At 41.7% G+C, this 12,762-nt stretch overlaps 1 protein-coding gene across 5 annotated transcripts in view; it reads left to right on the top strand.

Moving 5' to 3' along the window:
* The window catches only part of NMT2 (N-myristoyltransferase 2), a 1,164,729-nt gene that overhangs the window by 117,601 nt on the left and 1,034,366 nt on the right, over window positions 1–12,762 (top strand). For 4 of the 5 annotated variants that reach the window (XR_011303356.1, XM_069648401.1, XM_069648402.1 and 1 more), the window contains exon 2: window positions 5,060–5,195. Coding sequence is in view for 4 of the 5 variants with exons in the window: in XM_069648401.1 (XP_069504502.1) it covers window positions 5,060–5,195 (136 nt within the window). In the remaining variant the exon portion in view is untranslated. The remainder of the gene's footprint in view (window positions 1–5,059; window positions 5,196–12,762) is intronic. The other variant, XM_069648400.1, reaches the window with a different exon arrangement.

Here is a 12,762-nt window from a genome sequence, read left to right as displayed (position 1 = left end):
GTGGGGGGGCGGCTCACTTCCTTCACCACACAGCCCAGGGTCTGTGGTCCTCACACTGCAGCCCAGAACCCTCCAGGCGTTCGAACCCCATTTAACAAACCTGTCTTTGCAGATCCTGACGGACGGCACCACAGCAATGTTTTATATCAACAAACAGGGGGGTACACGCTCTCCAAATCTATCCAGACTTGCACAGAAAATCTGGAAATGGGCACTCAGATGGAAAATCTTCCTGTCATCACATGTTCCAGGGGAACTCAACGCTCTAGCAGACTAATTGAGCAGAGATCCCCTCCCAGAGGAACATGAGTGGTGTCTACACAAAGAAGTCTTAGAACACCTCTTCTCTCTATGGGGTTTTCCAACTATAGACATATTCGCCACAACCGAAAATCGTCAATGCCCAGACTTCGCATCCAGGTTCCCCCAGCCAGGCTCCAAGGGGAACGCCCTATGGATGATCTGGTCAGGGAAGTTTGCTTACGCTCCTTGTTGCTCCTATGTGAGCAAGATAAGTGTGGTATCAACATCTGCACAGACTGGCGATGTGCGAACCAATCAAACTCCTGTGCCAGTACAACCTACTCACCCAGCACGGAGGACTAACTGTGCACCCACAACCATGCTCTATGAACTTGGCAGCATGGCTCCTGAAGTCATAGAGTTCGGACATCTCAATCTACCACAGAGATGTATGGCTATCTTGAAAGAGTCAAGAAAACAGAACACTAGGCACAGTTACTATGATAAATGGAAACAATTCGTAATTTGGTGCCAGAATAAGCAAATCAACCCCGTTGATTTGTACTCCTTCAAACATTCTAACCTATATGCTCCACTTACTGGATGCAGGGTTAGTGTTTAACTCACTAAAAGTACACCTGGCTGCTTTATCAGCCTACACCACTTCCCATAATAAGGTCTCATGGTGGAAGGTTCCAGTCATCGAAGCATTCATGGAAGGGGTGAAGAGACTGCACCCTCCAAATTCTAACCCAGCGCCAGGTTGGGACCTTCATGTGGTACTCACTAAGCTCATGGGACCACCCTTTGAGCCTATGCACAAGTCTAGTCTCAAACACCTGACTTATAAGACTGTCTTCTTAGTAGCCATAACCTCCATAAGAAGGGTCAGTGAAATCTAAGCTCTGTCAGTGCAGGATCCTTTCTTTACTATACATAAGGACAAATTAATTTCCAAATTCCAGTCTATTGACCTACAGGCTTTCTTCCAAGAACCCAAAAGCTCTGCTGAGGTAAACCTCCACACACTAGATGTGAGGATGGCGGTCCTCTACTACGTAGACTAGATCAGACCGCTAAGAAAAACAGATCAACTGTTTGTCTCCATAGCACCAGGCAGAGAAGGAGATCGCATCTCTAAAAATGCCATCTCTAGGTGGATAGTCAGATGTATCAAACTGTGCTATTCCCTATCAAACAAGACACTGCCTTTTACGGCAAGGGCCAACTCCACTGAGGTACTGGAGCCTCTCTGGCCTTCATTGCAAATGTCCCCTTAGACAGTATTTGCAAAGCAGCTACATGGAGCTCTCTACATACTTACACTCAGCACTACTGCATTGACGCTCATTCCAAGACAGATACACAAGTGGGACAGGCGGTTCTAAGACATTTATTTGCTCATGAACCTTCTCGCATCCCACCTCCTCCTCCTTCTTCGACTGCTCGCTAATCTATGCACAGCATGTGATCTAAGCACATTCCACAAGCCTCAGAAGGGGTACATTACTCACCGTAATCGTATTTCTGATGCTTGTATCTGCTTAGATTCACATGCGACCCACCCTCCCTCCCCTTGGAGAGAAGGCGCATGGATGCTTATGAGTTTGTCTGATACGTATCTGCTTGGATACAACTGTACTCGTGCTACACCTCATGTCAGAAAAATAACAATATGAGGGACCTCGACGCGTGAGGGATCATGGGTAGAGTCGACGTCACACTAGGGATAGTATTACTGGCACGTTCTGTCGACGTCCCTTTTCGAGTTTCGAAAACAACTGTAATACTCCGCAGCTTCCACTGTCGGCCTATGCACAGCATGTGAATCTAAGCAGATACAAGCATTAGAAATACAATTACAGAGTCTTATAATTAAATGGTTCTAAATAATGACAGCATGCCATCAAAACCTGCAGATTTAAAGGATCTTCGATGCAAGAAATAGAAGAATACTGCTTCTCTCCTGCTGGAGTCCCCTCTTTCTCTTGACAGCCTTGTGATCCACCCTCAGAATACAACCTCCAGGGTCAGTATCAGTTGGCGGCTGCCTTCCCCCTGGCCACATGGGAGGAGATTTAAGGCTGGGGTTCAGTGATGTGACTGCATGATTCATCAATGTACCAACAGGCAGAAACAATTGAAAGTTGATTTTGAATGCCGCCCAAGTAAAGCAGAAAGACTGAATTTGCACAAATCATCCTGCATGACATGTCAAGATGGGGAAAGTTGAAGCAAAGATTACAAGCAGAATAAGGGTTAATGAAGTTAAACCAGAATTTGTACAAGTCTCCATATATGAGATGCCAATGTGGTCAAAGTTGGAACAAATATTGCCACAAACAAATGAGCATTGGTGAAGAGGATAACTTGAACAAGTCTCTATATGTGAAATGCCAATATTTGGAAAATTGGAACAAGCAGTATCTAAAGCCAATAAAGTATAGACCGTGCAAGAGTACAACTGTGCTATACTGAAAGATTGAGAGAATATTGGAAGAAATCCTGGTAATCCTAATACATCAAGCAGTGAACCTTTGGGGAGAGATACCTGGCTAGAGTATATGGGGGGCTGGGGGGATCTGCGAGGCACAGAGGGGGATACTTTGCAGGGGAGTGAACCAGGTAATCCTTGTAAAGTATAGGAAAAGACTAAGAAATTTTAATAGATTCTTGGCAGGAGAGTATACCAGGGGGATCTAAAGAATCTGGGGAGGCCAGGAGGTCCTAATTGAAGCATTTATTGTATAGAAGAGACGTATTTCTTGCCAACCTTGAAGTGTTTGTTGTATGTAAGAGATGCTTTTGCTAGCTTTGAGTAGTTGTTGTATGGAAAGGACATTCCTACCATCCTGTATGGGACCATTGTTTGGAAAATAAGGCAACCATCCTCTGGATCCACGGACGTCTCCTTTGAAGGAACCATTTTTTTTGTGATTATTTATTTGCTTTACATTTTAAGCTTTCCTTACAATTCTTAGTTTCATTTCTAGTGGGAGGGTCAGATATATTGTGGACACAAGGACAGTTTACTTAACTTTGACATGACACAGATCTTTAGTTCTAGTTTCCTAGGTAGGGGAAACTCTATTTCGGATAGGGACAGAGACCTTTATCCAATCCTTTTCTTTTAATAAAGAGGTCTGATTTTGAGAACATTACTGCTTTGTGTTTGCCTCTCATTTCTGACCCCTCACAAATAATAGTACACCTAACAATCTCAATTTCTTGAATGAGATGCCAATATATGTGTTTAATTAAATATGTATAAAGAAGTTGCTAAATAGATATTTGGCAGACCCCCCGGCCCCCTTTTTTGTGTATTGGTCTCCCCCAGTTCCTACCAACGTTGGGGATATCCCTTCTTTAGTGCAGATCTTGTAACAGCCTCTGCTGTTTTAGGGACCCTTCAAACTGTTTTTTTGTGCCACTATCTCGGCCCCTGTGGTAGAAAACTCAACCTTGAGTTTTAGAGAAGAACAAACACTAGAAATCGTCAATGCACCATCTCTTTAATGTCATGGGTAATGATCGGGGAACCTACAGTGTAGACATAATAAAACTAAAAAAGTAAAACTTATTTTCGTACATGGTCAATATTTAAAAGCCAACATCATCCCTGCAGGTTTAATGGTCAGGAAAGAGCCATGCCTCTTCTTGGAGGATGTTGAATATAGAACCAACTTTAGGTACGTTGGAACCAAGTACAGTAGAGACCTTAAGGTTCTTACTATCACTACTGCACAGAGAGTCGGAGGAGAGCTACAATGGGAACTCGATGAGGAAGAGAGGACGTTTTTTGATAGAGCCTTGACCAATGCTAGAAACTAGAAGAAATAAAGGAATGAATTTCAAAAATCCACAGTAACTCAACCCCCAAAAGTTGCAAAAGATATTAGAGAATTTAAAGCCGAAACCCCTACTTGGCTCCAGACTTCCTTGAAACCTGCAACATTAACAACAAAGATTTAATCAAGCTTCCCCCCGATGTAGAAGGTGAGTCACTTTCTCTGATACTTCTACAAGTGACTGCGCAAGATAGAATCAATCATATAGAGACACTGGACTACTCGCACAATTCACTTGTAGTTACTGTATCTTTTACCTTTGGAATTATATGCATACAATTTAGTTGGCATTGCAATTTGTCCTAGTACTTTCTTTTGTAACACTGTTGGTATGCAAGCCTTTGTCAATTTATTTAAAATTTTTTGTAGACTTATGCACTATGATAACTCATACTTGTACTCCAATGTAAACATGCTTGATTGAATCATGACACTAATAGTACACCTAACAATTGAAAAAGCGTCTAGTGCTATTTGAACTCCATTTGCCCATAAAAATGGCTGAAATTGTTCTATCAATTTCAGGGATTCAAATTAAGATTAGTTAAACGGGAGCTAAAAGCAGCTCCTGGGTATCCAGCATTAACCAGTGACCAGAGGCTACCACTGGGGACGAGGGGACTAGTACATAGAGTTCCGCACATCTAGCTTCCACATAAGCGTAACTTTTGTCCATAATGTATGTGCCCTTATGCTATAGATGTGTATTGTTTATAGATTGGGCTAAATTCAGAGTATATATATATACGTGTTGTGATCTGTTGGCAACGTGAGACATGAGTAGCTCCTGGCAGCTGTTGGTGTCAAGCTAACCAGGCTCTTTTAGGCTACAAGCACGAGCTAACTAGCTCCCAACTCTCCTCAGATTTTGAACCCTGAAATTTTTAGTTTTAAATCTAGGCATGTTGTGTTTGGTCCTTGGTAAAACTCAATGGGCTTTATATTTAACACATTTTATTTCTTCCCAGAAGTCCTGCAGGGGATTTGGGAGCGAAGAAGAAAAAAAAGAAACAAAAGCGGAAAAAAGAAAAACCGAATTCTGGCGGCACCAAGTCTGATTCTGCATCTGACTCCCAGGACATTAAAATTGATCAGCCTTCCAAAGTGAGTCTCCCCTTTGTTATATTTGTTATGCAACCCATCATACTCTGTGGAGTCTGTGAGATGCTGGTAGGTAATAATGGTGTAATTGGTGTGAAAATGGTTTGGATCGCTTTCCCAGTAGAGCCACTGTTTAGATAGCCCTGCTTTGTGCAGCACAGGATCATTTTTTGTTGCTTTGTGTTGTAATGAATCTAAGAAAGTTGCATCTAGACACATTGAAGGTTAATCATTATAAACATGAGGCAGGTGTGCTTTTACTAGAGCTTAGCTCGCAAATTAGGAATATCCAGACATGTTTTCAGAATTGGCAATAAATCCACAAATCACCATTGAAAATCCTGTCAAATATTTTCAGACAGTTTCATTATGGGTTCCCTGGAGGCTTGGCAACAACCCTCATCCTTATCCTTGTACTAATAGTTAATTCATGAATTATTGAAACAATTTGTTTTCTAATATTGCTACTATTGAAAAACAGCGGCTTGTATGTATGTGTGGTGTTTTTTTTTTATGGTTCTGCTGATATTATGGTCTCTCTTTATTCTTAGCTTCCTGAAATGCCACAAAGATTAAGATCCTGTTTTGCAGAGAGTGAGTATGGGGAGGTGCATAGAGTATAGCATAGCAAGCCTAGGCCTGCGAAATTGTGGAACCGCTCCAGGGAATTTGTGCACATTCAATCATACTAGAATACTTTAATTGTATATTTGTGGCCTGGGCATCTGTGCTTCCAGAATCCTCTATCAAGATTCTGCCAAGCTTGACTATCCCAAATATGTTTTGAGGACTATGCTGGAACAACAAATAATGACCCCCCAGGGTGTAAGATATAGGTGATACGGTGTACCAATTACCAGTACTCACCTCACTTTTTCTAACCTCAATAAGCAACTACTAATGTACAACACTGTAGCATACAGAAAAATTGCCACAGACTAATGAACAAGTCTAACACAAGGTTTCCCTTGAAGTATCACTCTCAATTGGACCTGCTATTATCAAGTTCCAAAGAGTGTCCTAAATGACTGTGGCTCTATGTATTCTCTCTCTGGTTGGCAAGTGGTCATATCATCATTTCTATAAATTTAACACTTGAATATTGACCAGAGTCTCGGCTATAATTCTCATTATTTTAATAGAAAACATAAAACCACTTTTGGTGCAAGAGCCTCCGTGACATTTTACACAAAAATTATTATTTTTCAAAAAGATACATTAGTTTGAATATAATCTTTTGATCAAAGTGTCAGCATTTGAATTAATCATGCACGATAGAAAGCAAAATCAGTTAAGTACAAATAAAGCAAAAAGACCATACAAACATTTTTTTTGCAAAAAAACCAATAAGACAAAGTTTTCATTTGGACAAAACTATGAATAACACAAAAAATAAGAAATAAATAATAAATTCTATTCCTGTAGCAGAGGGATATTATAACATTGCCTAGTTTTCACCCTATTTTGGTTTGACATTGCTTAGTTTTCAACCTTATTTTGGTTCTGAAAATCCACCTATGTATTCACCAAGAAACCCCAGACAAAGGGAAACAAAAGACCGATCATTGTTCCTTATGGGGTTTAAGAATAAATGACTAGTGTTAACTTGACTTATGTGTTCACACTAGACTACTGCTTCTTACAGTACTGCACAGGTCTACGTAACTGGCCTAGCTGATGTAAGTCCAGTGATCAACATTGTCAGCCAAAGAAGGTCAGGCAGATGAAGATGAAGTACGTTTCGGCGTAGAGATCTAGTCAGAAAACGCCTTCCTCAGGACCAAAAGTCAGATGTGCGAGAATTATAGCCCCTGTAAAAACAAGCAGAAACAAAAAGGAGCAAGAAAGTGAAAAAAGTAACATTAAAAAGAGTTTGGGAAGATTAAAAAGTCCAACCGAACACGACTGCTAAAAGACTAGGGGCGTGCCAATTTCTATTCAAATAATACATATGAGGGGAAAAGACCAGACATGAAAAGAAAGAAGAGAACACCCAAGCCCATCACAGGGTGAAGAGACAAATAATACACAGGGTTGTTCATGGCAAGATACAATATGTGTGCATAGTCCAACACCGTGAGGAAATATTGCAATGTATAAATAATAAATCAGGCAAGAAACAATTGTGTGCCAGAGTCGTCCAAAGTAATAAATAAATATGAGTATTAAAACCAAAAGTTGTGAGTAGAGTCAGAAATAGGAACATTTTTATGGAACCCACTGGTGAAAAGTCACCCCTGAGTTAGAATCTTGTGCTCAGTATCATGTCACATAAAATTGGTGTCTCTCTGAGGTCCGTGTCCAGAGATCCAAATAGTGAAAAATGTACTTAAGATACGTAGCAGAAGTGAAAGAATAAAGGTCTGTACCTGAAGTCATGCGCTTATCTAGGCACTGGAATCCGCACATATCAAAATCAGCGTTCCTGCCGTTAGATAGCTGAATACTCGTCTGAGCTATGTGTCTCTAAAATAGGAGACACACAAAGGCAGAAGGTGGCGTGTTAAGACGCCATGTACGCTGTATGAGACCAGCGATTGTAATATAGAGCTAAAATAGCTCGCAGTGATGTAAATAAAAGAAAGCATGTACTCACCCGATTCCCTTGGGTATATAGGATGAGGGAACTCAGGTCTTAGCTTCAGGGCGGGCATTTGGTTCAAATAGAAACAGAGAACGGCAAATGCCGTCTTCGTCACCGCTGGAGGTCTGCTGAGTTCGTTTGCGACCGGCTCTCTCGGTAGTACTCGCCTCACTGGGGGGGCGCAGCCTCTATCGCGCAGAAGATATCCTCGTTGTATTTGAGTGGCTAAAGAGCCGACGAGTGTGGAAACGTGCAGCTTGAGCAGCCACGTTAGATCCGTAACCCGGAACTTGGAATACTGTCCGGGTCACCGGGGGTGCGCCATTGTTGTGATGGTGGCCATACAGGGGAATGACACTCAGCTTGATACTAAAACGCAAAAAAATCTCAACAGAAAATAGAAAAGGTGTCAATGTCCATATTCAAGTCCAATGGGTTGAAGCAGAAGTTAAAGAGGGACTGAATTATATGAAGGTATGTACTACCTGTGGGGACAATTGACAGTGGCTTGTCCAATATGTGTAGCTATAGATATTCCAGCTGTAGATCCATTAGTATGTGGAAGATGGAAAGGGGGAATTTCTAGGGCCACAGAAGGGCGAATGGAGAGCCAAAGGTTATCTGAATAGCATAATCCCGGCATATGAGTGGCTAGAGCCAAGAGAGGTAGGGAGGAAAAAGTGAAGCTGTACTCCAGAATGGTCTACAGCAAACATCATGTATAACCCTGGGGGTCCCCAAGGTCAGTGTAGAAATTGACATGGCGGAATTTCCTCATTTAGACCTCTCCGTTTATCTAAAGTTTGTAAGCGATGGATCCATCTAGATTCCTTATCATTAAGTGCTCTCTTTGGATTGGAACTGTTTTTGACAGTATCCAAGACCCACCAATGCAAGTCCTCAGAGCTATGGCCATAATATTAGCATGTATATAGTAGTCAGCAACCTCAGTACAATTTCTTCGGAGTCTAAGAAATTGACTGAAGGGCAAATTCTCTTTGAGAGGTCTTGGGTGAAAACTCTTAAAGTGTAGAAAAGTATTTCTATCTGTGATCTTTTTGTGTAAATTACAGGCCAAATGTCCAACTTTCACATTGATGCATAGATCCAAAAAATTGATAGTCAATTTGGAATATTGCATCGTGAATTTGATAATATTATGTTGGTAATTCAAATAGGCAAAAAATTCCTGTAGAGACTCAATATTTCCTCTCCAGAGGAAAATAACGTCATCGATGTATCTATACCACTTTCTGATATGTGAATTGTAGATATTATTTTCAGAGAGAACATGTTTCATCTCAAAGGCGGCCATGAATAGAATCGCGAGGCTCGGAGCAAAGGCTGCCCCCATGGCAGTTCCTCGTTTTTGTAAATAGAATTGTCCTGAGTAAACAAAAAAGTTTCTTTGTAATGCAATGGTCATTAGTTCGACTATGAATGCCGCTGGAACCCTGTGTTGGGTTGCCTGATGGATAAGAAAGAGATGAACTATCTCTATTGCCTCCTCCTGTGGGATATTCGTATAGAGAGCAGTGATGTCCATCGTGACTAAAAAGTCCCGATCTATATCGAATGGCTCTCCCTCAAAGATTTTTATGGTAGCTGTGGTATCTTTCAAATATGTGTTAGTTTGTTTACTGATTGGTTGCAAGAATAGATCTATGAACTTGCACAAGGGTTCCAGAATGGAGCCACAGCCAGACACAATCGGCCTACCTGGTGGCTGTATTTGATCTTTATGTATCTTGGGTAGGCTGTAAAAAGATGGAGTCCTTTTCTCTGAATGATTCAGCTATTCAAATTCTTCCTTAGTTATCCATGATCGATCTGCTGCATATTGGGTAGCGTCCCTAATCTCTTTTTCGATGTATAGTGAGGGGTCCTTCCTCAGCGGCCAATAGCTCTGGGTATCTTCTAAAAGGTCCAATGTCATGCGATTGTATCGTGCCCAAGAGAAGAGGACAATCCCTCCCCCCTTGTCTGCAGGTTTAATAATCAGATTAGGATTCGATGTTAATTCTTCCAGGGCTTTCTGCTCTTTATTAGAAAGGTTATTTCTAACCTGATGATTTGTGCTCTGACGTCTTTTCAGATCATTTAGGACACATTTCTCAAATAGGACAATTTCCTCAGGCACCTGATTATCTGACGGAGTAAAGGTCGATGGCACCCTCAATCCTGTGTCTGTTGTAGTTTCACTTTTCTCCTGTTCACGGAAGAAGTTGTTTAATCTAATTTTTCTAAAGAATTGTTTCATTTCAATTTCCGTGCAGTACCAATCCGTCCTATGGGTAGGAACGAAGGAGAGGCCTTTAGTAAGGAGCGAAAGTTGTTCGTCAGATAGTATTACATCTGATAAATTAAAAACTGGAATAGTTTGATCTTCCGAAGTGGTGGTCGGGGGATTGACCGGGGTTATTATTGATTGTAGCCTCTCCTGCGTGATCGTTGCCATCTCCGACCTCCCCGTGTGTCCCATGGCTGACTGTAGGGGTCCCCTTGGTAGCCTTGAAAGGGGCCTCTCCCTAAAAAAGGTATTTGGCCCCTAGGTCTAAAGTGTTGTTGGACTCCCGATTGGTATTGGTCTTCCCCTGCAGAGTCGCTGCTGGTGTCAGAAAATGTGACCCACCTTCTAGGGCCTCTCCTATTTCGACCTGTCTGTTGTGTTCTTTCCTGGTTTTTTAGTTGTAGATATTCTGCACTCAGATATGGATATATTCTCTCCAATCTAAATTCTTGGATATCTTCATTCAGTTTTTTGTTTTTATTTTATAGTGTAGATGTTTTAAATTGTTCAAAAAGTTTTTCGATTTCTCTTAATTTGTCCTCCGAGTTAACAATTAGAGGATTAGATTTAAATTTCAGTTTGTCCGACTCAATTTCTTTTTGTACTTTTACTGCTAGTCTCTGTGCTGTTGAAATCGTTAGGGCCATGAGGTCTCTGCTGCATTTTGTGGCAATTTTACTAAAGCCAGTTTTATATTCCTCATCCTCCAAGAATAGGCCTGGCTCATTACGCATCACCAGTCCTGCTGGTATAATACTTGCTCTCAGGTACTCTCTCAAGAAATGCCCATGTAATTCTGTTCTGAATCCCTTCTTCTTTGCTGTCAACAGTTCCTCAGAGTTGCTTTGTGTTAGTATAGGGACAGTATTATCACCTTGGTCAAAGAATGACGGGCCTCCAATTATATTCAATATGTGTTCCTCACTGAAACTCAGTGTAGCATTCTCGGCCATGTCCTGGCCACAGAGTGTGTGATGAAAAAACAAAGTGTGTAAAAGAAAACTATTTCAGAAGAGTATTAGAAAAAGACTATGCTGCACACAAAACACCAGATTAATAGTTCCAGTAAACTGGAGGATCCCCTGTTGTCACCAAATACCTCCTTTTATCTTTCGTCCTATTTCCATTGTGGGGTTCTTACCTTTCTTGTTGACAGAACTTTGTGATTTACCTTAATCTTTTTTGTGGCAGATAATAAATCAAAGTAATTTAGAACATTAATCACTACCATAAAATGGTGGTTTGGAGCATTTGTCTTGGAATGTACCTTTTCTGAGCTTACCAGGAGGAACTGGAGAAAGGCTAGTACACCGACTGTTTTGTCGGTCTGAGGTTCGTGGGATGCGAGGGGAGGGGGGGGGGACACAGAGGCGCATAAGTTGGTACTGGAGTTCTTGGATAGAGCGTTGATGTCTGAGGTGGGGGGAGGGAGGCAGTTCAGGGGCAGAGAAACAACTGCTTTCTAATCCATTAGTAGGATCCTCTGGGGTCCCTCAAGGGCGAGAGGGCTTTTGAGGGGGAGACTGTGCACAAAGACAAAGGAACTTTTCTGTAGTTAATACGTTTTTGTGAATCCCAGAAAGGAGGCACAGGTTAGAGTGCAGTTTGTGTCAAATGTGCCCACATTGTGCTGGTCTCCCATGTGAGAAACCTGAAGGTCTCACCCGCTAATCCCTGGGGGGTCATTCATCAAGGTGGCCATGACACGGCCATTGCTATTGGATCCATTTCCTGGGGTGGATCAGTGCAGGAGGATCACCTGGATTGGGGAGGGGGTCTTCAGGGAGTGGAAGTGGGACACCCAAGGGTGAGACGCAGTGTCCCCTTCCTTATGACTAGGGGTGTCACGGTATTAGTTTTATGACGGTACGATAACATTCTTGGAAAATGACGGTATATCGTGGAATAGCAGGTGGAGTTAACTAATCTTAACAAATAATTTCTAAAAGGTCATAAATTGTCAGATTTATCAACACAAACAAAATCAGGCACCCAGGGCCAGAATTGGGCTTTTCAACATACTTTCCACTGAAATGCCACCCCTTGCTTCCACCAAAAACAAACGCACGTGTGGGGGAGGGGGAGGAAGAGGAGGAAAAGATACGCTTGGACTCACTCTCTCTCTGTGTTACAGCCTTTAGTTTATTTGCGGGCCAAAAGATGTTCAGTAATCCCGGACATGTTACCCTTTGGTATGGCAGCAGTGAATACCCACAGAGATTAGGGTGACTTATATGTAAATTCAATGATAGAGCCAGGGAAATCCCCAGTTGTCATACGTTTAGCAAACATTATCCATTTTTATATAAACCCCAAAGCCGCCAACCCAAAATAAACCTTTTTCCTTCTTGGCACTGTATTTATTCTTCCTATTGCTAACATATTGATTTTGTGTCGGGCATGTGTGGTTTATGGAATGGCATTAGAAAATGCTCCATCTGAAACTACTTTGCAGATGGCACATCCAACAGTGCAAGACCAAGACTGTGCAGCACTTGCTTACTGCAGCCTTTACAAATCAGATTGAAAAGCACACTTAACGGTATAAAGGGTATGCTGGTATAAACAATGTGATGGTTATTATTGTTGAATGAAGTGGTTCACGGTATCTTTAACGGTATACCGTTATACCCTTACATCCCTACTTATGACACCTTCCCCCCCATCTTATAAGGTAGGATACTTTGAAACTCAAC

The sequence above is a fragment of the Ambystoma mexicanum genome, chromosome 2q (assembly GCF_040938575.1).
Source record: "Ambystoma mexicanum isolate Mex_15411 chromosome 2q, UKY_AmexF1_1, whole genome shotgun sequence".
Taxonomy (NCBI): Eukaryota; Metazoa; Chordata; class Amphibia; order Caudata; family Ambystomatidae; genus Ambystoma; species Ambystoma mexicanum.
The sequence above is the reverse complement of the archived record's forward strand: the minus strand, read 5'-3'. Positions and strand labels throughout refer to the sequence as shown.